Below are 20,763 nucleotides of genomic sequence, written 5' to 3'. Positions count from 1 at the left end.
CCTCCCGGGCCTGGCGGGGAGGAGGGGGCGCCGCACACCGGCTCCCTGGGGAGAGTCCACCACCCAGCTGTGTCTCAGGGAGCCCGGCTTCCCCGTTGGGCGAGTGAGGTCAGAAGACAACCGGCGGCAGTACCTGAAGGGAGGTGCAGAGATAAAGCGCTGGGCCCAAGAGGCCCACAGGGATTGGGGAGGGGGCTTTGGCAGAGCTGGGCCAGAGGTGGAGTTGAGCTTTGGGGGTAAGAATGGGAGGTGGGGAGGGCAGAGGAAAGATGAGGAGTGACACAATGGGGCCAGGTGAGAGCGGGACCCTGGAGAGGAGAGGGAACAGGCCCTTGGCTTCCTCACTGAGGTCCTGGCAGTGTGGACAAGAATCCTCTGCACTATCCCACTGGGGGACTGGGCAGTGGGAGAGGCTGGGTTTCTCACCTTTGGTCTAGATTCAAACTTGCATGTGGCCCTCCCTGCAGGCGGAGGTCCGGCTGTGGCTCCCACCTGGAGACCCAGCCAGCTCCAGGTCCCAGCACCCCACCCTGGGGCAGTGGTCCCCCTGAGAAGATGCTTGTTCCTGCTGAGCCAAAGCCCCCACCCCCTCCCCCCGTACAAACTCAGCCTTCCCACCTGGAGACACAGACCCATGGTCCCTCTGCCCAGGAGCACTCCTGCAGGGCCCGCATCCGTGTGCATCTCAGAGCCCCAGACAGTTCATCCTCCTGGGACCACCCCTGTGGCCCCTGCAAGCCCTTCCCCATATGTGGGGCTGCAGCACCCCTGGGGGGCACCCAGAGCTTTGCTGCCTGAGTTACCCAGTCCCTACTCCCACGATGACCAGGAAGTGACCTGGCTTCACTCCTGCCACCACGGTGAGGGAGTACCAACCAGGCTGGTGCTCAAAACAGCCTGTAACTCAGCTTCTGGCATCCCCATCCTTGTGGTTGGAACCCCTCTGTGCTTTTGCCCCTGGGCCCCGGGGGGTTGGGGTCTACACCAGGCCAAGTGCAAGCCCCCATCCCATAGAGCCATGGTTTGGGGTGAGGGTCAGGCTGGGCAGAGGACGGGGCTGGTGAGAGCTCTGTTTGGCTACCATCTGCCTCTCCATCAGCTGGGGTCTCCCCCCTGGCAAAACGGGCAAGCCCCAGACATCACCTCCAAGCCTGAGGCTTCATCCTTGCTGCCTCAGTGGAAGGGTTCGGAGGTGGCCTCATGGGTGGAATGGAGACTTGAACATGCGGTCTGCCATTCTTCAGCCGTCTGTCCCTCCTTCCTGAAACGATCTACCAGCTGAGAGCTCAAAGCAGGAACCTGGGCCGGGGAGTAAGCAAAAAGCACCAAAGGCTGAAATGGGGGCCCAGAGCATAAAACAGAGAGAAAGGGTCTGTGCCCACTCAGGATGGATATCAGGCACTGTTGCCAAGGTGTCCCCAAGGTTAAAGTGGATTCAGGGGAGAATGGTGGAAAAGATGACAGCCATCACCCAGGGCCCTCCAGGGGGTGTGGTATGGAGGCCCGGCAGCACGAGGTCAAGAGAAAAGAGGGGCGCCCTCCAGTCTGACCGCCAGGGTGAGACCCTCAAGCCTGTCACTCAAAGAGGTGCTTCCAGAAAGCCCAGACTCGGTGGGACGCTGGGGAAACCATAGCAATTGCACGGATGATGGCGACATCAAGATTTTGCTCCTCAGCAAGCATTTCAGATGCCTTCCTGGGGTAGCTGGGTGGGCAGCCAGACAGATGAGCTATGCCTGGTGAGTGGGAGGACCCGGTAAGGGGGGCAGGGGGCGGGAGAATGAGGCCAGCTGGGTTGAGAGGGCCTTGAGTGCCAGGCCAGAAATGGAGGGTTTGATGGGGACCAGAACCAGTCTGAAATGGGAGTGGAGATGGTCAGTTTTAGACCCTTCAGCCTGGGGCCTAAGGATGAGGGGAGGATGGGTCGAAGTGAAAGTGTTAGTTGCCCAGTTGTGTCTGACTGTTTGTGACCCCATGGACTGTAGCCTGCCAGGCTTCTCTGTCCATGGGATTTCCCAGGCAAGAATACTGGAGTGGGCTGCCATTCCCTTTCTCCAGGGAATCTTCCCAGCCCAGGAATCAAACCCGGGTCTTGCACATTGCTGGTAGGTTCTTTACATCTGAGCTACTGGGGAAGCCCCAAGGATGGGTTGGACGGGGCAAAAATAGGCCAGGGAGGTTGCAGTGATGCCTGGGGAGTGATGAACTGGGCCAGGACAGGGAGGAGACCAGTGATGGAGGAAGGACCATCCATAGATTGATGGGAGTGGGGACGATGGGGGCCCAGGGGATCCCTGGCTTGAGGTTTGGAGGACAGTACAGCCCATGCTGGACCCGCCTGGATTGCTTCATCTGGAAGGGGCTATGGAGAACGTGAGACCCCACCCCATGGCTAAAGAGAGGGAAGAGAAATCTTGCTGTCTTCAAGAGGCTCCGAAGGACAGTCAGTCTCTCCAGCCCAGGCCACATCATCACTGTCCACCCCCCAGCTCTCCTTCAGGTAAGAGGTGGGGCTCGGCACGCCCCTACATGAGCCCCAGAAGGGTGACTTGGTGTACCTGAGAGACTTCAAGATGAAGCACTCAGAGCCATGGAGAGGCAAGCTGCTGCCATCTATACTCTCTCCTTGGAGGGGGCCCTCGACCCAGAGGCAGATCCACACTGAGGCTAGATCAGGACGTGTGCACTTGACCGAGGGTAACCAGGTCTCAGAGGGCTCCAGGGTAAACCAAGAGTGCAGGGTCTCTCCAGGAGGGCGTCCAGGCCTGACCACATGGGGTGAGTTTTCCCATCCTTAGCCACCCACCAGCCAGACCAAGAAGCAAGAAATCTGTGTCCTGTCTCCAGACGTGAGGCTGAACCTGCTCCAAGGAGGTCACTGCCATAGAACTGTGGTATGTGAGCTGGAGGAGGGCCAGGTCCACACCTGTGCCCCCATCAAAATAGAAAGCCTGGTGTTTCATGGTTCGAAGGTGTCAGTTTCCTTCAGAAATGAAAGTGGTGTACCAATGATGGTTCAAAACATTTTTTTTTCCTGGCGGGCACTGCTAACTCAGCCAAGTATGAGCCCTTTTGGGGTAGAAGAAGTAAAATTCCTGGCACCTAGACGGGTTCTTTTTTTTTTTTTAATCTTTACTTACCTGGTTGCTCCTGATCTTAGTTATGCACCCAGGTTCTCTATCTTCATGGCAACATGTGGGTTCTTTAGTGGCCGACCAGCAACACTTAGTTGCCTCACATGGGATCTAGTTCCCCAACCAGGAATTGAACCCAGACCTCCTGCTTTGGGAACACAGAGCCCCAGCCACTGGACCACTAGGGAAGTGCCCTAGAAGAGTTATCTGCCTAGTATTAAGAGACAGCCTAGCAGTACACGTTGCAACATTGTAAATGCTGAGTAATGAATCTCAATCCTTCACCCAAAATCCTTTGAAAAGAAGCATCTGGCCTCAACTGCCATCCTGCAAGTAGGAAGTTTTCTGCAGTGCCCCCCAAAGACCAGGGGTTCTTAATCTCTTTTTTTGTGCCTTAGACCTCTTGGCAGTCTGGTGGAAGGGTAGGGACCCCTGCACAGGTTCAAAATATTTTTTAAAACTCATGAAGTAAAATATGTCATCTTGCAAAGAAAACCAACTATACTGAAATTCAGTTGAAATATTAAATGTAATCAAAAAGTAATCAAAATATCTTTTTAACACGTGATGTGTATTATATGTGTTTGTTTATTAACACTTTAAATAGCAAACTCTAGCAGTGCCTCTGTGGACTAAGGTAATTTCAAAGTAGTCTGAGTATAAATGATGTTTCAAGGTTTCTGCAACAACCAAGATGTAATATGAAAAGATCACTGGTTTCTACGAGTGGCAAAGTGTCAGGTGCTATTACTACTGCTGTGGTTTCTCCTTAAATGAAGGAAATGTACGGTTTTTGGGTTTTTTTTAAGATTTCTTTATTTATGGCTGCACTGGGTCTTCACTGATGCCTGCGGGCCTTCTCCAGTTGCGGTGAGCAGGGGGCTGCTCCCTAGCTGCCGTGCGAGGGCTTGTTGTTGCGGTGGCGTCTCTTGTTGTGGAATACAGGCTGTAGGGTGTGCGGGCTTCAGTAGTGGCACACGGGCTTAGCTGTTTAGATTCACACGGCTTAGCTTCGATGTGCCACCAAACCCGTGTCCCCTGCATTGGCAGGCAGATCCTTTACCACTGAGCCACCAGGGAAGCCTGGAAATGTAGTTTTTAGTGAGAGGTTAATGAAAACAAAGATATCATTTCATTCCCATTGAAGTTCATGGACTCAGTGAATGGTTTACCCACAAACCATCCCAGGATGCTAGGTGAACAGCCCTGCTCTAAAGAGTGAGGACAAATGGCCTGTATTTGAAACAGGATGTTGAGAAAGAGCAGAGACAAAAATGGAGTGATGAGGAATCAGATACCCACCATCCAAAAAGGCCTTAGCTGGTGCCTGATCTGACAGTTGACATTGTAACAAAAATTAACTTCCTGGTTTCTACTTTAACATGAATGAAGAATCCTGATTTTAGGAAGGGAACTGGCCAAGGAGCCAGGTCTTAGAGGGGAGAGAAGAGGAGGCTTGTGTGGTAAGCTAATTAAAGGTTTTATGCTCATGTCGATTTTTGTATCATGATTTTCAACTTACAGCTGTTTAAGTTGGACACATATTTGGAAACAAATTGAGATGAAAATGTGATGCCCAGAAGCTTTAAAGAACACCATCCAATTCACAGAGACAAAAAGTAGATGAGAAGTTCCCCGGATCTAGGGGAAAGGGGAGAGGAAAGTTGCTTAATGGGTCCAGAATTTCTGTGTGGGGTGATGAAAAAGTTTTGGAAGTTGCATGATGATGGTTGCACAATGATGTGAATGTAATTAATGCCCCTGAATTGTATGCTTAAAACTGGCTAAAATGGCACTTTGGCAGCACATATACCAAAACTGCAACAATACAGAGATTATTCTCTGAGCAAGGATGACATGCAAATTTGTGAAGCTTTCTATTTTGTAGTAGATAATCAGAAGCATCTCTTTTATTAACTATTTTACTAACTATTCCTGTTAATAAGTAAGAAAAAAAGGAGACATAATTTGAATATTAATTTGCAACTCCCAGCAAATAAACAAATGTAGGCATTAGGCTTCAACAACTGCTAACATCAAAAAAAAAAAAAGGAAAGCAATAATCAGACATTGATCTTATGTCTAGAAGGGGATGCAGCTCCACTGTTTAAAGAGTTGATGTGTTTTAACTTCACAGTGACAATAGTGACAATATGTGTATTGTTTTCATTTTGCCCTAATAAGGAGAACAGTTTATTTTCATCATGTACTCACAAAAAGGGTTACTTTCTCCAATATATAAAGAATGGTGTCGTATACATTTTTAAGTGGCAACTTTTATGAGAAATATATATATGTAGTCACAATAAAGATAAATAAAATTAAGATAAGCTGTTTTAAAATGAGCAGAACATCAGTGAAACGTGAAACAATTTCAAACAACTAAATATACATGTAGTTGGAGTCCCTAGAGGAGGGGAGAGGGACAGATAAGAGGACTCCCAAAATTGAGGATATCATGGCTAAAATTTTTCAAAATTTGATGCAAACTGTAATCCTATAGATCCAAGAAACTCAACAAAACCCTAAGTGCAAGAAACATTAAGAAAACTATATCAAGACATATCATACTCAAATCACTTAAAGTCAGGGATAAGGAGAAAATCTTAAAAGCATAGAAAAAAGACATATTACCTGTTTCTCCTTGGACAACAGTTTTCTGCTTGGAAATAATGCAAGCAAAATGACAGTAGATTAACATCTTTGAAACTGTCAATCTAGAATTCTATACCCAGCAAGAATATTTTGCAAAAAACAAAGGGAAAATGTAGAGAAAATTAATGAAATAAAAAAGTCAGTTCTTTGCAAAGATCAACAAATTTGGCAAACCTTTAACCAGACTGGCAAAGAAAACTAAAAAAAAACTAAAATTAGAAATAAAAGTGGAGACATTACTGCTAACTTTATTGTAAAAAATATTGTAAGAGAATACTATAAACAGTTATGTGCCTGTTTGCTCAGTTGTGTACAACTCTTTGTGACCCCATGGACTGTAACCCACCTGACTCCTCTGTACATGGAATTTTCCAGGCAAGAATACTGGAGTGGGTTGCCATTTCCTTCTCCAGGGGATCTTCCTGACCCAGGGACCAACCCAAGTCTCTTGTGTCTCCTGCACTGGCAAGTGAATTCTTTACCACTGATGCCACCTGGGAAGCCCATGAACAACTATATGCAAGAAATTAAATAACCCAAGAGAAATGGAAAAATTTATTGAAATATACAAATTGCCTCAAGTGACACGAGACAAAATAGAAATACTCAGCAGGCCTGTAATTAATAAAGAGATTGCATCAGTAATCAAAAACCCCTCAACTAAGGAAAGTCCAAAACCAGATGGCTTCAATGGTGAATTCTACCAAACATTTAAAGAAGAATTAACATGAATAATACTCCAACTCTTCAAAGGAAGTAAAGATTCAGAAGGTATATGAGATGCCTGCTGCTGCTGCTAAGTCGCTTCAGTTGTGTCCGACTCTGTGCGACCCCATAGACAGCAGCCCACCAGGCTCTGCCATCCCTGGGATTCTCCAGGCAAGAACACTGGAGTATGTTGCCATTTCCTTCTCCAGTGCATGAAAGTGAAAAGTGAAAGTGAAGTTGCTCCGGTCGTGTCCGACTCTTTGCAACCCCATGGACTGCAGCCTACCAGGCTCCTCCATCCATGGGATTTTCCAGGCAAGAGTACTGGAGTGGGGTGCCATTGCCTTCTCCAATATGAGGCGCCTAGAATAGGCAAATGCATAAAGACAGAAAGTGGAATACAAGGCCCTGGGGGTGGAAAGAATGAAAAGTTGCTGTTTAACGGGGACAGAAATAGGTTAAAAGTAAAAGGAAAGAAAATGATACGCTATGTCGTCACTAATCAAAAGGTAACTGAAGTGGCTATATTAATATCATATAAAATAGATTTTAGAGTAAAGAATATTTACCAAGGACCAAGAAGATCATTTCATAATCATAAATGGGTCAGTTAATCAAGAGGGCATAACAATCCTAAAAAAATATGTACACTAATAATAGAAATTCAAAATACATAAAACAAAAACCAAGTACAAGAAGAAATAGGTATTCATAAATTGTAGTCAGATTTCAGTACCACTCGATAGTTGATAGAAAAATAGGCAGAAAAGCAGCAGGAATAAGAAGACTTAAAAACACCATTAACTCACTTGATCTGATGGACACGTACAGAATACTCCACTCAACAACAGAAGAAAACAAAGTCTGTCCAGTGCACAGTGGCCATGTACCAAGATAGATCATAATCTGGCCCATGAAGCCAGTCCCAGTAAAACCAAGAGGATTCAAGTCATATGCACGGACCACATGGAGTTAAATAAAAAATCAGTAACAGAAAGATCCTTGGAAAATCCCCAAATATTTGGACGTTAAATCACACACTCCTAAATACATCAAAGGATAAGTCAAAAAGGAAATTAGAGAGTGTTTTCTTTATAATTGTTTAGTTAGCTAATTTTGGCTGTGCCGGGCCTTTCTCTAGTTGCATCGAGCAGGGGATATTCCTGATTGCGGCGCGCAGGCTTCTCACTGCGGTGGCTCCCCTCGCGGAGCGTGGGCTCTAGGATGCCCGGGCTTCAGTTGCTCTGGTTCCCAGGCTCTAGAGCGCAGACTCAGTAGTTGTGCGGCTCAGGCTTAGTTGCCCCGAAGTATGTGGGATCTTCCCAGACCAGGGATCTAATGGGTGTCCCCTGCACTGCAAGGCTAATTCTTAACCACTGGACTAGCAGGGAAGCCCTAGAGAGGGTTTTCATGTGAATGAAAATAAAAGCACAACATCAGAAGGTGTGGGATGCTGCTCTAACAGTAACTCAGGAGAAATTTATAGCACTAAATGTCTATCTTTGGAAAAGAAGAAAGGTCTGAAATCAATGATCTCAGCTTCATTTTTTTTTTTCAGCTTCAGTTTTAAGAAGCCAGGAAAAGCAGAGCAAATTAAACCTAAAGTAAACAGAGGAAAAAATGGAAATAATAAAGATCAAAGAGGAAATCAGTACAGAAAAATCAATGAAACCAAAAGCTGTTTCTTTGGAAAGATTAATAAATGCTCGGTGGCTGATTCTGTGTCTCCTGAATCCACTCCCCTATTTCGAGCACGTGGAAGAGTTGAGAGACGGGAGGAGGAGAAAAGGAGCTACAGGTGTGCTGAGTTCCTTCCAAGGCGGCACGTGGGGCATGGCGCTTTCCACTCGGTCCCTTGCAGCTGAGAAAGGGTGACTGGTTCTCCACCTCAGGTCTGAAAACGTCTTACGCAGCCTGCAGCCTCCGGACAGAGGAGTCGGCACGTCTGGAGTTTCTTTAGGTCACATGGCAGGAGATGCCTCAGAAAGACTTGATATTTGGTCCTCTGAAGCATGCAAGCAAGTGCCCGCAGGAGGAGCCCTCTCTAGACTGGCCAGGCTGAGCAAACACGAGGCGTCCAGCGAGGTAGGAGCCGTCTCGTCACCCTCCCTCTGTCTCTCGGCCCTCACCAGGATCAAGACAGTAACTGGAAAGCGAGGAGGGGGACAGAATCCACCCACAATCGCCTCCCTGGACTGAAGGCTCTCTCCTGCCTCCAGCCTTAGCTGGGGAAGGAAGAGAAGTCTTAACCCTGAAAGGGAAATGGTTCCTCCACGTGGTCCTGGCGACCACGTGCATCTCTACCTGGGTCATGTAGGCAAGACCTAACCACAGCTGACCTCAACCTTGGCGGGACACCCTGTGGTCCTCCCAGAACATGAGAACTTAGGGAGCTTATGGAGCGGCTTCCTCTCCCTCCTCCAGGAAGGCCTTTTTCTCATTTCCTCCTGGGCTCTGATGACACAGGAGGCTTTCTGCCTCCCGCGTCTTAGAGAACAGCTGCAGGTCATCAAACTACACAGAACGGACTCCTCATTATCAGGGTGCCGCGCCCCTCATGTTGCATTGTCATTTCCTGTTTGGGGTCATCCTTTTGCAGAAGGGTCATGGGAAGCTGCCACCTTGACTGATCTTGCTTTTGTTCTCGACGTACATGATAAACTGTCTGAATCAGAAAAGGTTTGTTTCGGAAATTCCCTAGTTGTCCAATGGTTAGGGCTCCGTGCTTCCACTGCAAGGGGCATGGGTTCGATCCTTGTTCAGGGAGCCGAGATGCTGCAAACCTCACACATAGCACGCCAGAATAAATCAAAAAATAAAAAGATGTGTGTTTCTTCACTGGCCAAATCTGTCGGCCTCGCTTAATACCCCTTCATGAGTTTGAGGTTGCGTGGTAACTCGGTCTGAACTGGGGCTGTGTCCTGTGATTTAGAGTGACGAGGGAACTCTATTTAGTCTCCATGAGAGATGATGGGTGCTCATTAAATTTTGCAGTAATTATTTCACGATAGACATAAGTTGAAACAACCTTAAACTCTAATTCCACTGTGATCAGAAAATATGTCTGGTATGATCTCAGCCCTCTTTTGAAATGTATGGAGACTTGTTTTATGACCCAAGTACAAGGTCTCTCTTACTCTACCAGGTACACTTGACAAGAATGTGCATTCTGCTGTTCTTGGTTGGAATGTTCTATAATTGTCAATTAGGTCAAATTAATTGAGAGTATTGCTCATGTCTTCTATATACTCGTTAATGTTTTTGTCTATGTTTATTTCTTTATTGTTACTAACTGCCAAGGCAGCCGTGTTAAAACGTCCAAATATGACTGTGGCTTTGCCTGTTTTGTACTTTGAAGCTCTGTTATTAGACTCATATCCATTTAGGTTTGTTATGTCACTCTGTTGAATTTATCATTAAGAAATGACCCTCTTTATCTCTGACTTACAATCTACATTGTTATTAACGTAGCTCTGTTATGGTTGGTATTTGTAGGGTATACTTTTTTCTGTCTTAATGTTCTCAGTTTTTCTATGTCCTTATACCTGAAGTGTGTCACTTTTTGAGAAGCATACAATTGGTTTGTTGTTGATTTTTTTTTTAACTCCAGTCAGGCAATCTCTGTCTTTTACAGATTGTATCTATCCTCTTGCTACTTGCTTTCCATTTGTTCCAGCTGATTTTTTTGTTCTTCCTTTCCTTTATTTAATCTTTTGGATAAATAAGAATTATGACATTTTAATTATACCTTTTAATGCATTTTTTTTCAAATGGTTAATCTCAAGGTTATAGTATGCCTTTTACTTTATTACAATCCACCTTAAATTTGCATTTTGCAACTTCAGGAGAGATGTAAGAAATTGACAATAGTACAATTCCATTTATACCTCTTCCCTCAACCTTCTGTGCTGTTGGGTAGCTTACTTCTACGTGAATTAGAAACCTCAGTATACACTGTAATTATTGTTGCCCTAAACAGTTAGTAGTCTTTAAAACTTTTTTATATGGAAAAATATACAAGACATTGGATATACTACTTTAACCATTTTTAAGTATACAGTTTCGTGGCATTAAATACATATTTGTTGTGCAACCAATACTACCATCAATTTCAAAAAAATTTTTTAAACACTAACTCCTCATTCCCTCCCCTGGCCCACCCGCCCAGTACCATCGTCTGTATGAATTTGGCTTTTAAGTACTTTGGCTCAGAGAAACACGCAATGTTCGTCTTTTGTGTCTGCCTTATTTCACTTAGCATAGTGTCTTTAAGGTTTACCTATGTCGCCTCGCGTGTCAGAACTTCATTTTTTAAGGCTGAATAATATCCCACTATATGTATACCACCTTTGTTTATCCATTCATCTGTCACTAGATATTTGGATGGTTTCCACCTTTTGTATGTTGTTAATAACAACTGCTGTGAATGCAGTATTGATGTTCAGGTATCTGCCCAACCCCTGCTTTCGATGCTTTTAGGTATATATCCAGAAGTTGAATTGCAGGATAATATGGGAATTCTATGTTTAATTGTTGGAGGGACTGCCATACTGTTTGCCATAATTTAAAATTTTCTCCATTCATTTGTACATTCCAGGTTTCTTCCTCCTTCCTAAAGTTCCAAACTAGCTTTGGAATATGTTTCTTCTGCCTTGTGGGGGTGGGGGGGAGGTGGTCTTTTAGTGCAGATCTGTTGGAGACAAAGTCTCTCAGCTTTTGTTTGTCTAAAAAAATTCGCCTTTGTTTTTTAAACTACTTTGTTTTTCATTGAAGGATGATTGCTTTACAGTGTTGCATCGGTTTCTGTCAATTTTCGACATGAGTCAGCCGTAGGTACACATGTGGCGCCTCCCTCCTGAGACTCCCTCCCCCCCAGGTTGTCGCAGAGCTCCAGGCTGAGCGGTCCCTGTCTTACGGCAGATTCCCACTGGCTCTGTTTTACACGTGCTAATATGTATGTTTCAGTGCTACTCTCTCACTTCCTCCCATCCTCTCCTCGCCCCACCCCCCGCCCCACCCCCCACAGCTGCCTCCACGAGTCATCCTCTGCGTCTGCGTCTCGTGCCTTCGTCTTTACAGAATATTTTCACTAGGCAAAGATGGCGAGGTCAGCAAGGGCTTCTCCTTTCAGCACCTTAAAGACATCATTCCATTTGTTCTGGTTTCTATAATTACTCTTAAGAAGTAAGCCACTGTTGTTACTATTCCCCTGAATTTAATGTTTGCTTTTTTCCCCTGTGGATATTTTAGATTTTTCTCTCTACACCTTTGACTTTCAGAAGTTTGATTCTGGAATGCCTGAGTATAGTGTTTTGGTATTTATCCAGCTTAGGATTTACTGAGCTTCTTGAATATGTGAATTCAGGTCTTTCATTAATTTTAGAAATTTCTCAGCCATCATCTCTCCAAATATTACTTTGGTGCCTTGTTTCCATCCTCTCCTGCTGGGTCTGTTTTTCAACAGACTTCCCTCCAGACGCAGAAATGAGAGTCTTTTCAGGTGCTGCCCTGTGGGCAAGTCTTTTGGTGCTAGGTTTCATTGGCTGCCCTGAGTCTGTTGTTCTCCCTTTTTCAGATTTTCTATGGCAGTAAAGAAAAACCAGCCAACTCTACAACTCATATAATAGTCATTTATCTCATATCCTTCAAGATCTAAGGCAACAGCATAAGCGATCCAAGTGAGATTCTTGGCAACTGATGCTATATCCAAAGAAGCAGAAAGACATGGGCATTTGAGGTGGGCAGCTGTCAGCGTATATGGTAAACTCAAAGGGAGGCCAAAAAGATGTGGGCTGTGGTGTCAATAGCATCTTCTATACAGGATAATGGGCAATGAGGGAAGTTCTTTGGAGAAAAATACCAGCTTAAAAATGCATAAAGAATGCCGAAATTAGAAGTTCACTATTTTGTAGCACTCAATGAAATAATGGCTCCAGGAACAACCATTACAGGCCGCAAAAAAAACCCATTAGGTCAGGTTTTTGGAACTTTATAATGGATGGATTATACTGCCAACTTCTAACCCCCAAGCAATCCTAACCTGACCAAAAGCAGAACAGCCAGTCATCGTGGGGATCCTCAGGCCAGACGAAGGAAAGAACTCAGCACCTCCTATGAAGCAAACAAACAAACAAAACTGAATCTGAATTTAAATTCAGTCTCTAGATCTAATTGAGTTTACTGCCCCCAAGAAAATAATAATAATTATGATAAGGCTACAGAAGGACATGTGAAAAGATGCTTTTAAAAAAATAGTTGTCTAAGTCCCAAACTGAGAAATTCTATAGGAAAAAATATTTGTCAAATAATTGTCATGAAGAAGAAAAGGGGAAGAAGAACTGATGTAGGTAAGATAAAACATGAGAACTAATGATAATAATGCAATGGTTTAAAAAAAATTATGAGACAATTGAGAAATTTTAAAAATTGGGTGTTAGTTGATATGAAGAAATTATTGTTAAAGTTAAATAATGGATACATGGTAACTACTTGGTGCTCTCTCTTCTTAAGACTTTTTTTATCTTCGTGACAAATTTTTGGAAAGCAGTTTTGTGATAGAGAAAAGGAGAGCACATGGAGAAGGATGTAGACTCTGGGGAGATGGAGCATGTTTTAATGCTGAAGGAGAGAGTGAGGACCCCAGAAAAAGAAGAAAGCACTGGTGGAGCCAGTTCTGGAGAGTCCTAGGAAACAGGGTGCTGGACCCAGGTGGCTGGCCTTGTCAAGGATGACAATTAGGCCTCCACTAGCTGAATTCCAGCTCGTGTCCTGTTCACAGATTTGATCTTCATTAGCCCTTAACTCATCCCATAAGATGAGAGTAATAATTCCCATCTTAGAGATGAGAAATTAAAACTCAAAAAGGTTGATGACTCACTCAGGCTCAAATAACTGTAAATGGCAGATCCAGGATTTTTAATTTTTTTTTTTTATTCAGCTGCAGTATGCAAACTCTTAGTTGTGGCACATGGGATCTAGTTCCCTGACCAGGGATTGAACCCAGGCCCCCTGCATTGGGAGCATGGAGTCTTAGCCACTGGACCACCAGGAAAGTTCCTAGATCCAGGATTTAAACCAAAGTTTCTGTTCTTCAAGCTCTTGTGGTCTGTACGGCTGCGAGACAGGCTGAAATGCCTTGCGGGGGGTCGGGGGTAGAGGGTGACATTTCAACCATTGGAGGTGAAGAGAGAGCAGCAGATTCAGACTTCATGACTGATGGCCTCTGTTCCTCGTCAAGCTGGGTGGGAGGCTCTTGAGGACAGGGGTACAGGCTCTACTGTTCTTTATGGGGCTGTCGAGGAGCTGGAGAGGAGTGAGTCACTTTCATGGTCCAAGACCATCTTCGCCCGCCAGTGAGACAGAGGTGTCCCCACAAGGAATTGAGCAGGGGGAATGATCAGGTCGCTCTCGTGGCCCTTTCCCACTCCGCTGCAGCTTCAGGAAACACGGATGCAATATAGAGAGTGTTAGTTGACCCCAAGCTGCACGTGGGTGCGTGTGGGCTCAGTCATTTCAGTCATGTCTGGCTCTGCGACCTCACGGACTCTAGCCCGCCAGGCTCCTCTGTCCGTGGGGTTCTCCCAGCAAGAGTACTGGAGTGGGTTGCCATGCCCTCCTCCAGGGGATCTTCCCGACCCAGGGATCAAACCCTTGTCTCTTAGATCTTCTGCACTGGCAGGCGGGTTCTTTAGCATTAGCACCACCTGGAAAGCCCATATGCATCAGCACATGGTGGAAAACTTCCAAGAAAAGCTCATGCAAGCTCAGCAGCTACCCAGAGCCCCAGTAAGGGGAGGGGATGTCCAAGCCTCCCTATCTCACTGCCCTCTGATCACACCTGAACTTCTGTTCTCTGCATAGGTCTGCCCTGCCCCTGGGTGGTGACCTGTGTGCACGGAATGAGGCCAAAGGAGGAGCCGAAGAATCTTGTCTGGGCTCTGTGGGGGCCGTAGGCAACAGAGAAGGGAGAGATGAGGCAGGCTGCAGGGAGGAAGCAGAACCCATTGCATAAAGAATTTTAAACCAATGAATTGGATTACGTAGTGGCTTTATGGCATAATAATAATTAAGAACGTTGGCTTTGAGGTCAGACTCATTGTGATTATCCCAGCTCCATCATTTACTGCAACCTTGGGCAAGTTACTCAACCTCTCTGAGCCTGGTTCAGGTGCCTCAGGCGTCCCAGGAGCCTGTGGGGCTGGGTGGACTTTGCTGCCCTCTGGTGGCAGACAGGGGTTGTTACTCAGATGCTGAGTCCGCTCTTGTGGGACAGCTGGTGAGGAGTGAGGATGGGCAGACACTCTTTTCCTCCCACGGAGCAGACCTCAAATCCGGCTTCAGCATTAGGAGGGTGCCAACTGGAGGGCCCCACCAGGGTCTGCTGGGGAGGCTTGGTCCATCTATCCATGACTCATGAAGTTACTCAGGCCCTCATAGGGGCCAGTCAAGCTGGGTTTGAGTCTGAGTGACCCTGAGTTGGTCACTTTCCCTTCTGGGCCCTCTCAGTCCTTATAGGATGACAAACATGTCAAAACCCTTTGGCTAGGCTTAGACATTGAGGTTGCTATTACCTACATGCCTTAATTCTCTCTCCCCCAACTTTGTGCATTCATTTATTTCATTCACTTAACTTCCAGCCAGCAGTTGTCTGCCAAGCACCAGCTCTGGGCCACTGCCCTCTTAGCTCTGTAACTGTCTGTTCATCTACTGTGGTGTGCGCTTTCATTCTTGGAGGATCCATTTCTTTATTGAGTTCATTCATTCTTTATCATACTCACTAACTTCCTCCTTCATTCATCACTGCTGCTGCTGCTGCTAAGTTGCTTCAGTCATGTCTGACTCTGTGCGACCCCATAGATGGCAGCCCACCAGGCTCATGCTGTCCCTGGGATTCTCCAGGCAAGAACACTGGAGTGGGTTGCCATTTCCTTCTCCAATGCATGAAAGTGAAAAGTGAAAGTGAAGTCACTCAGTTGTGTCCAATTCTTCAGTACTGGGTGGGGTGCCATTGCCTTCTCCTCACTCATCACTGCTGCTGCTAAGTCACTCATCACTATTGCATCTCAACTGCATATTCATTCATTCTTTACTTTTTCAGACTCCTTTCCTTTCTCTCTCCCTCATTCCTGTGTTCTGCAAGCATTGTAAAAGCACCACTCTAAGCCAGAATTAGATGCTGGGTTTCTGGCACAACCCTCTCCCCAGACTTCTAGGTAGACAGATGGTGAGGACACCCTGTGACTGCCACATGCCAGCCATTGGGACTCGGAGCAGAGGGAGCACCAAGAAGGGAGCAACTGACTGCCTGGAGGAGGAGGCTGGGTGGGGGCAATCAGAGAAGGCTTCCTAGAGGAGCTAGCATTTAAGCCACGCCAAACAGGGTGTGGGGCTTCCTAGGTGGTACTAGTGGTAAAGAACCCGCCAGCCAGTGTAAGAGATGTAAGAGGTGCTAGTTTGATCCCTGGGTTGGGAAGATCCGCTGAAGGGAGGAAATGGCAACCCACTGCAGTATTTTTGCCTGGAGAGTCCCATGGACAGAGGAGCCTGGAGGGCTATAATCCACGGGGTTGCAAAGAGTCAGGCATGACTTAGCAACTAAAAAACCACCAGGAGCACACCTGTAGTTGAACAAATTGGGTTTATCGCCTCAGTTTGAGAAGGAAGACTGCGTTTACCTCAGTAAGAGAGTGTTTAGGGGATTCCCTGGTGGTCCAGTGGTTGGGACTCCACACTAGAGTTTGATCCTTGGTCAGGGAACTAAGAGCCTGCAAGCTGGGCTAGTGGCCAAAATAAAGGGTGGGGAGGTTGTTAAAGAGACTTAGGATGGGATTTGGGCCTGGGTTAAGTGATTTGGGGGAGGATTTGAGTAAGTGGGCTTTTACTCTGGAATAGACGTTAGGAATCAGGGACAATTTTATGATTGAAAGCCTTAAATATTTAAAGTGGAACTCTAACCGGATAAAGAAGCAGCGGTTACTCATATTAGAATGGGGAAAACGGTTGGTCCTTTTCTTGTTCCAACAACATTCTTGTTTTCAAACGACACTAAACGTGATTACGGAGCTATGCCTTGCGACATCATGGCCCCAGAATGGCCTTGCACTACAGTGGTGTTTAGGAAATTGTCTATGTCCAATAGGAGAATCCTAAGGTCTAGCTGTGAGTGCCAGGCCAGCTCCCAGATGCCCTTTCTCGTAGGAAAGGCCCCTTCACTCGACAGAGGTGTATTTGCTGGGTGCCAGGAGCCGAGTAATTCGAGGCGGACAAAAGAGATACGGCCCCGGTCCTCCGGGAGCCCACACTGACGTCTGCGGTGTCTTAAACAGGTCGTCAGAAACGGCGGGGGCAGTGGACCAGACCCAAGGAACAAAGGCCCGGGGACGGGGACGAGGGTGGGGGTGAGAGAGCGTTAGCAGGGTGGCGGGCGAAGCCACAACTCACCCCGGGACTGCGAAGGTCGGCGGGGGCCAGACCCTCGGGCACACAGGGCCACCCCTCCCCCAAGGACGTGGGCGTTCGTTGCACAGATCTGCTTAGAAACAGGAAAAAGAAATCAAGCAGCTTTAATCAAAATAACCCACCCGGGCCTCGAGCTCATGAATATTCAGCAGCCTGCTTCCGGCGGGCAACCGCTCCGGCCGCGCCCGCCTAGGAGACTGCGCTTGCGTCACACGCGCGCGCCTCTGTCGTCACACGCGTGCGCCGCTGCCCGCCAGGGAAGGCTGCTGTCATGGCGAGCTCGGCGGCCTCCTCTGTGCGACCGCCGAGGCCCAAGAAAGAGCCACAGGCGCTCATCATCCCCAAGAATGCCGCGGAGGAGCAGAAGCTCAAGCTGGAACGGCTCATGAAGAACCCGGTGAGACGAGGCGCGGGCTGACGGCCGTCCCGAGTCCCAACCCCTTCCCTTCCGTCGTCTCTGGGCGCTCGTGGGCCCTCTTCCCCAGTCTCTGAACGCGGGAACTCAGGAGCCAAAGCCCAGACTTTGGGGAGGAATAGGCGAGCCGGAGACAGATTTCTGCTGCTCTTCTGGTAGAGCCAAGCGTGCAGAAGGGCGCTGCGGACTGGCTTCCCGTGCTTGAAGACCCTTTAACTTCGTGTGAACGGAAGCCTTAGACTAGAAAGATGGAGTCTTTGGGTTAGCACAAGAATTTATTCTAAAAGCATTAACTGTTAGGCATTGGGCCAAGAAACCTGGGGGTTGGAGGTCTTCAGCGATAAATAATGACTGATGTTCTGAGTTCTGCCCTGAAAAGTTGAGTTTAGCCCTAACAAGGCTGTGGGCTGTGATAGGACACAGAATATACAGAATGAAGTAAAGCCAGAAGGGAGAAAATAAACTCAGCTTTGTGTCCAAGAAGTAAAGCAGCCTTACTTCACTAGTTCAGTTAAAGGATTTTGGTTGGAAAAGCTGTCACTTCGTCAGCCGGTTTATACCTAACAAACGCTTTCATGTTTAAATGTTGCAGGACAAAGCAGTTCCAATTCCAGAAAAAATGAGTGAATGGGCACCTCGACCTCCCCCAGAATTTGTCCGAGATGTAATGGGTAATGTCTTTGTGTGTGTGTGTGTACAGTTTTTAAAGTGTAAGTATAAAACCTTTAGTTTTTGTTAATTATATCCCCTTGGGGAGGGGGAGTTCACTGATCTAATATTTTACTCTTACAATGAAGGGATATTGATTATGGTTTGGCATTAGAGAATCTTCTTTGTGTTTTAATTATATCTTTTTTTCCCCAAAGTGGAATAGTTTTTTTGTTGGATTAGTAAATTAACAATTCTAAAGAAGAGTAAAGAACAGGTGTAAAAAAATTAGAACCACCTGTAGTTCCATGGTTCTACTTGTAACATTTTGATACAGCCTTGGAAACCTCTTTATAGTCAAAACCACTCATGCTTAAGAAAAAATGTTCTTACAAAAATACTGTTGTTCTACACATGCTATTTGAAACTTACTTTTTTTAGATCATGGCATCTTTTCAACTCAATAGAATCCTAGCATATCGTGTGAAATCCTCTGCTTGGGGAGGGGAATGGTCACAGACTCTCTTTTAGGTTTCTGGTCTCTGAACCTTAATTTGCTTGTTCTCTTAATGCTGTTTGAGAATGGAATTTTTAGGGACTTCACATTCAACATTCATGCAACAAGTATTTTAATGATATCTACAACATGCCAGCCAGTGTGCTAGGTTCTGGAATACAGTGGGAAATAGGGCAAGCTTGATCCCTTCCATCACTTCTGGTATTTGTCTTTGGTCTGCTTTGATTAAGGGTAGCCTGTGTTGGTAACTGGATCTCATCAAGAGCTCTGGACTGTCCTGGCTCTAGGTTCAAGCGCTGGGGCCGGCAGCGGAGAATTCCACGTGTACAGGCATCTACGCCGGAGAGAGTACCAGCGACAGGACTACATGGATGCCATGGCTGAGAAGGTTAGTGAGCCAGGAGGCTGGCTGAAGCCTGGGGTTTAGGCGATGTGCACTTAAACCTGAGGAAAATAAACAATTGAAGAAGAGTAGATACACCTGGTTGTGGCTTGAGTGAGGGCTGCCTTCTGAAGTCAGCATGAGAAACAGATGTCAGGTAGAGTCCAGGTTATTTCTAGGTCAGACCCAGCACAGCAGGGCACTCACACTAGGAAGGGAATGAAGGGAGGGCGTCTGCCAGGTGGTAGAGAACCCAGCAGGGTCCCCTCTCCCCACCAGGCCATTTGCCATGGAATAGGAGGCAGGATCTCACATCACTGGAGTTATTATTTCTCTAGAATTTTCTCTCTTTTTGGCTGAATGCCTGTAATTCCAGTTAGCTGTGTGTCTGGTGCAAGGAGTACTGTGCTTTCAAGTGTTTTTGCCTCTTTGAGTTCTCTAGCTTTGAGGCTGGCATTTCTTCATGACACGTTATAATTGATTAAGAATTGAGAATATCTGTGAGTTCTGGTGGTCTAGTGGTTAGGATTCAGCACTTTCACTGCTGTGGCCTGGGTTCAATCCCTGATCTCAGAACTGAGAATCCTGAAAGCCTCCAGAGAGGGGCATGGCAAAAATAAATAAAATTTTTAAGTTAAGAATTGAGAATTGCTTTAGAAATTGTACTGTAAGAACTCTTAAATTTTCCATTGCTTGATGGGAAAGACCAGAAACCTCTCTCCTATTGCTCTTAAGAAATATTCTCTTGGACATTTCACTTGTTTTGTTTTTGGAATTGGGTTTTGAAGTTATTTTATCCACAACAAACATGTTGCTTGATTTTTTTTACTAGATTTAAATTGAGTCTGTAACTTAACTTGAATGAGAGTGGATGTCAGAGTGTTTAGTCATCTCCTCTAGAAACTTTGTCCTCTTTTGCTTGTATCTTTCTGTATCTCCTCTAGAAACTTTGTCTTCTTTTGCTTGTATCTTTTTGTATCTCTCCGTGATCATCTATGGAGATTTCACATATGTCTCACTACATTTGTTAAAAGATTTTTTTTTTTTTTTAAGTATTTTGATTGTAGTGATCCTTTACATATTTATTGGCCTGGCCAGAATTGAGTTTGAAAAGGTACCTTTATGATTTTCGAGCAGAATGGGATAATTGCCGTGGTGGTTTTCGCCTGGTATTTGTGTGTCCTCCAGCCCTTAACTCGGCCCCCAGCTGTTGGTGGTTCTCCAGCGTCTTCTCATCTCCAGTAATTAGCTTCAGGTGACTTGTCACAGCTGTGCCAGGTCACTGATGGCTTTGCACTGTCAGGAATAGCAAAACTCTGTGTATAGACACTTAGTTCAGTTCAGTTCATTTCAGTCGCTCAGTCATGTCTGACTCTTTGTGACCCCATGGACTGCAGCACACCAGGCTTCCATGTCCATCATCAACTCCTGGAGCTTTCTCAAACTCATGTCCATCGAGTCAGTGATGCCATCCAACCATTTCATCCTCTGTCAGCCCCTTCTCCTCCCGCCTTCAATCTTTCCCAGCATCAGGGTCTTTTCTAGTGAGTCAGTTCTTCGCATCAGGTGGCCAAAGTGTTGGAGTTTCAGCATCAGTCCTTTCAATGAATATTCAGGACTGATTTCCTTTAGGATAGACTGCTTGGATCTCCTTGCAGTCCAAAGGACTCTCAAGAGTCTTCTCCAACATCACAGATCAAAAGCATCAATTCTTCAGCGCTCAGCTTTCTTTACAGTCCACCTCTCATATCCAAATGTGACTGCTGGAAAAGCCATAGCTTTGACTAGACAGACCTTTGTTGGCAAAGTAATGTCTCTGTTTTTTAATATGCTGTCTAGGTTGGTC

General features: G+C 46.1%; 1 protein-coding gene, 1 long non-coding RNA gene and 1 pseudogene across 4 annotated transcripts in view; 2 read left to right on the top strand and 1 right to left on the bottom strand.

Moving 5' to 3' along the window:
* Positions 1-51: 51 nt before the first annotated feature.
* On the bottom strand, positions 52-17,043 carry LOC110132172 (uncharacterized). Its single transcript, XR_002312381.2, has 4 exons — positions 16,938-17,043; positions 12,538-12,608; positions 1,144-1,299; positions 52-133 (listed from the first exon to the last, which is right to left on the bottom strand). It is a non-coding gene; the product is annotated as an uncharacterized lncRNA (long non-coding RNA).
* On the top strand, positions 4,927-5,021 carry LOC139032925 (U6 spliceosomal RNA; annotated as a pseudogene).
* Positions 17,044-17,178: 135 nt separating the features above from the next.
* The window catches only part of PRKRIP1 (PRKR interacting protein 1), a 35,627-nt gene continuing 32,042 nt past the window's right edge, over positions 17,179-20,763 (top strand). For all 3 annotated transcript variants that reach the window (XM_070460271.1, XM_020885326.2, XM_070460270.1), the window contains exons 1-3: positions 17,179-17,352; positions 17,963-18,041; positions 18,823-18,923. In XM_070460271.1, the coding sequence (XP_070316372.1) occupies positions 17,227-17,352; positions 17,963-18,041; positions 18,823-18,923 (306 nt within the window). In that variant the 5' untranslated portion in view covers positions 17,179-17,226. The remainder of the gene's footprint in view (positions 17,353-17,962; positions 18,042-18,822; positions 18,924-20,763) is intronic.

Source organism: Odocoileus virginianus, chromosome 33 (genome assembly GCF_023699985.2).
Source record: "Odocoileus virginianus isolate 20LAN1187 ecotype Illinois chromosome 33, Ovbor_1.2, whole genome shotgun sequence".
Taxonomy (NCBI): Eukaryota; Metazoa; Chordata; class Mammalia; order Artiodactyla; family Cervidae; genus Odocoileus; species Odocoileus virginianus.
This window is presented reverse-complemented; position numbering and strand designations above follow the sequence as displayed.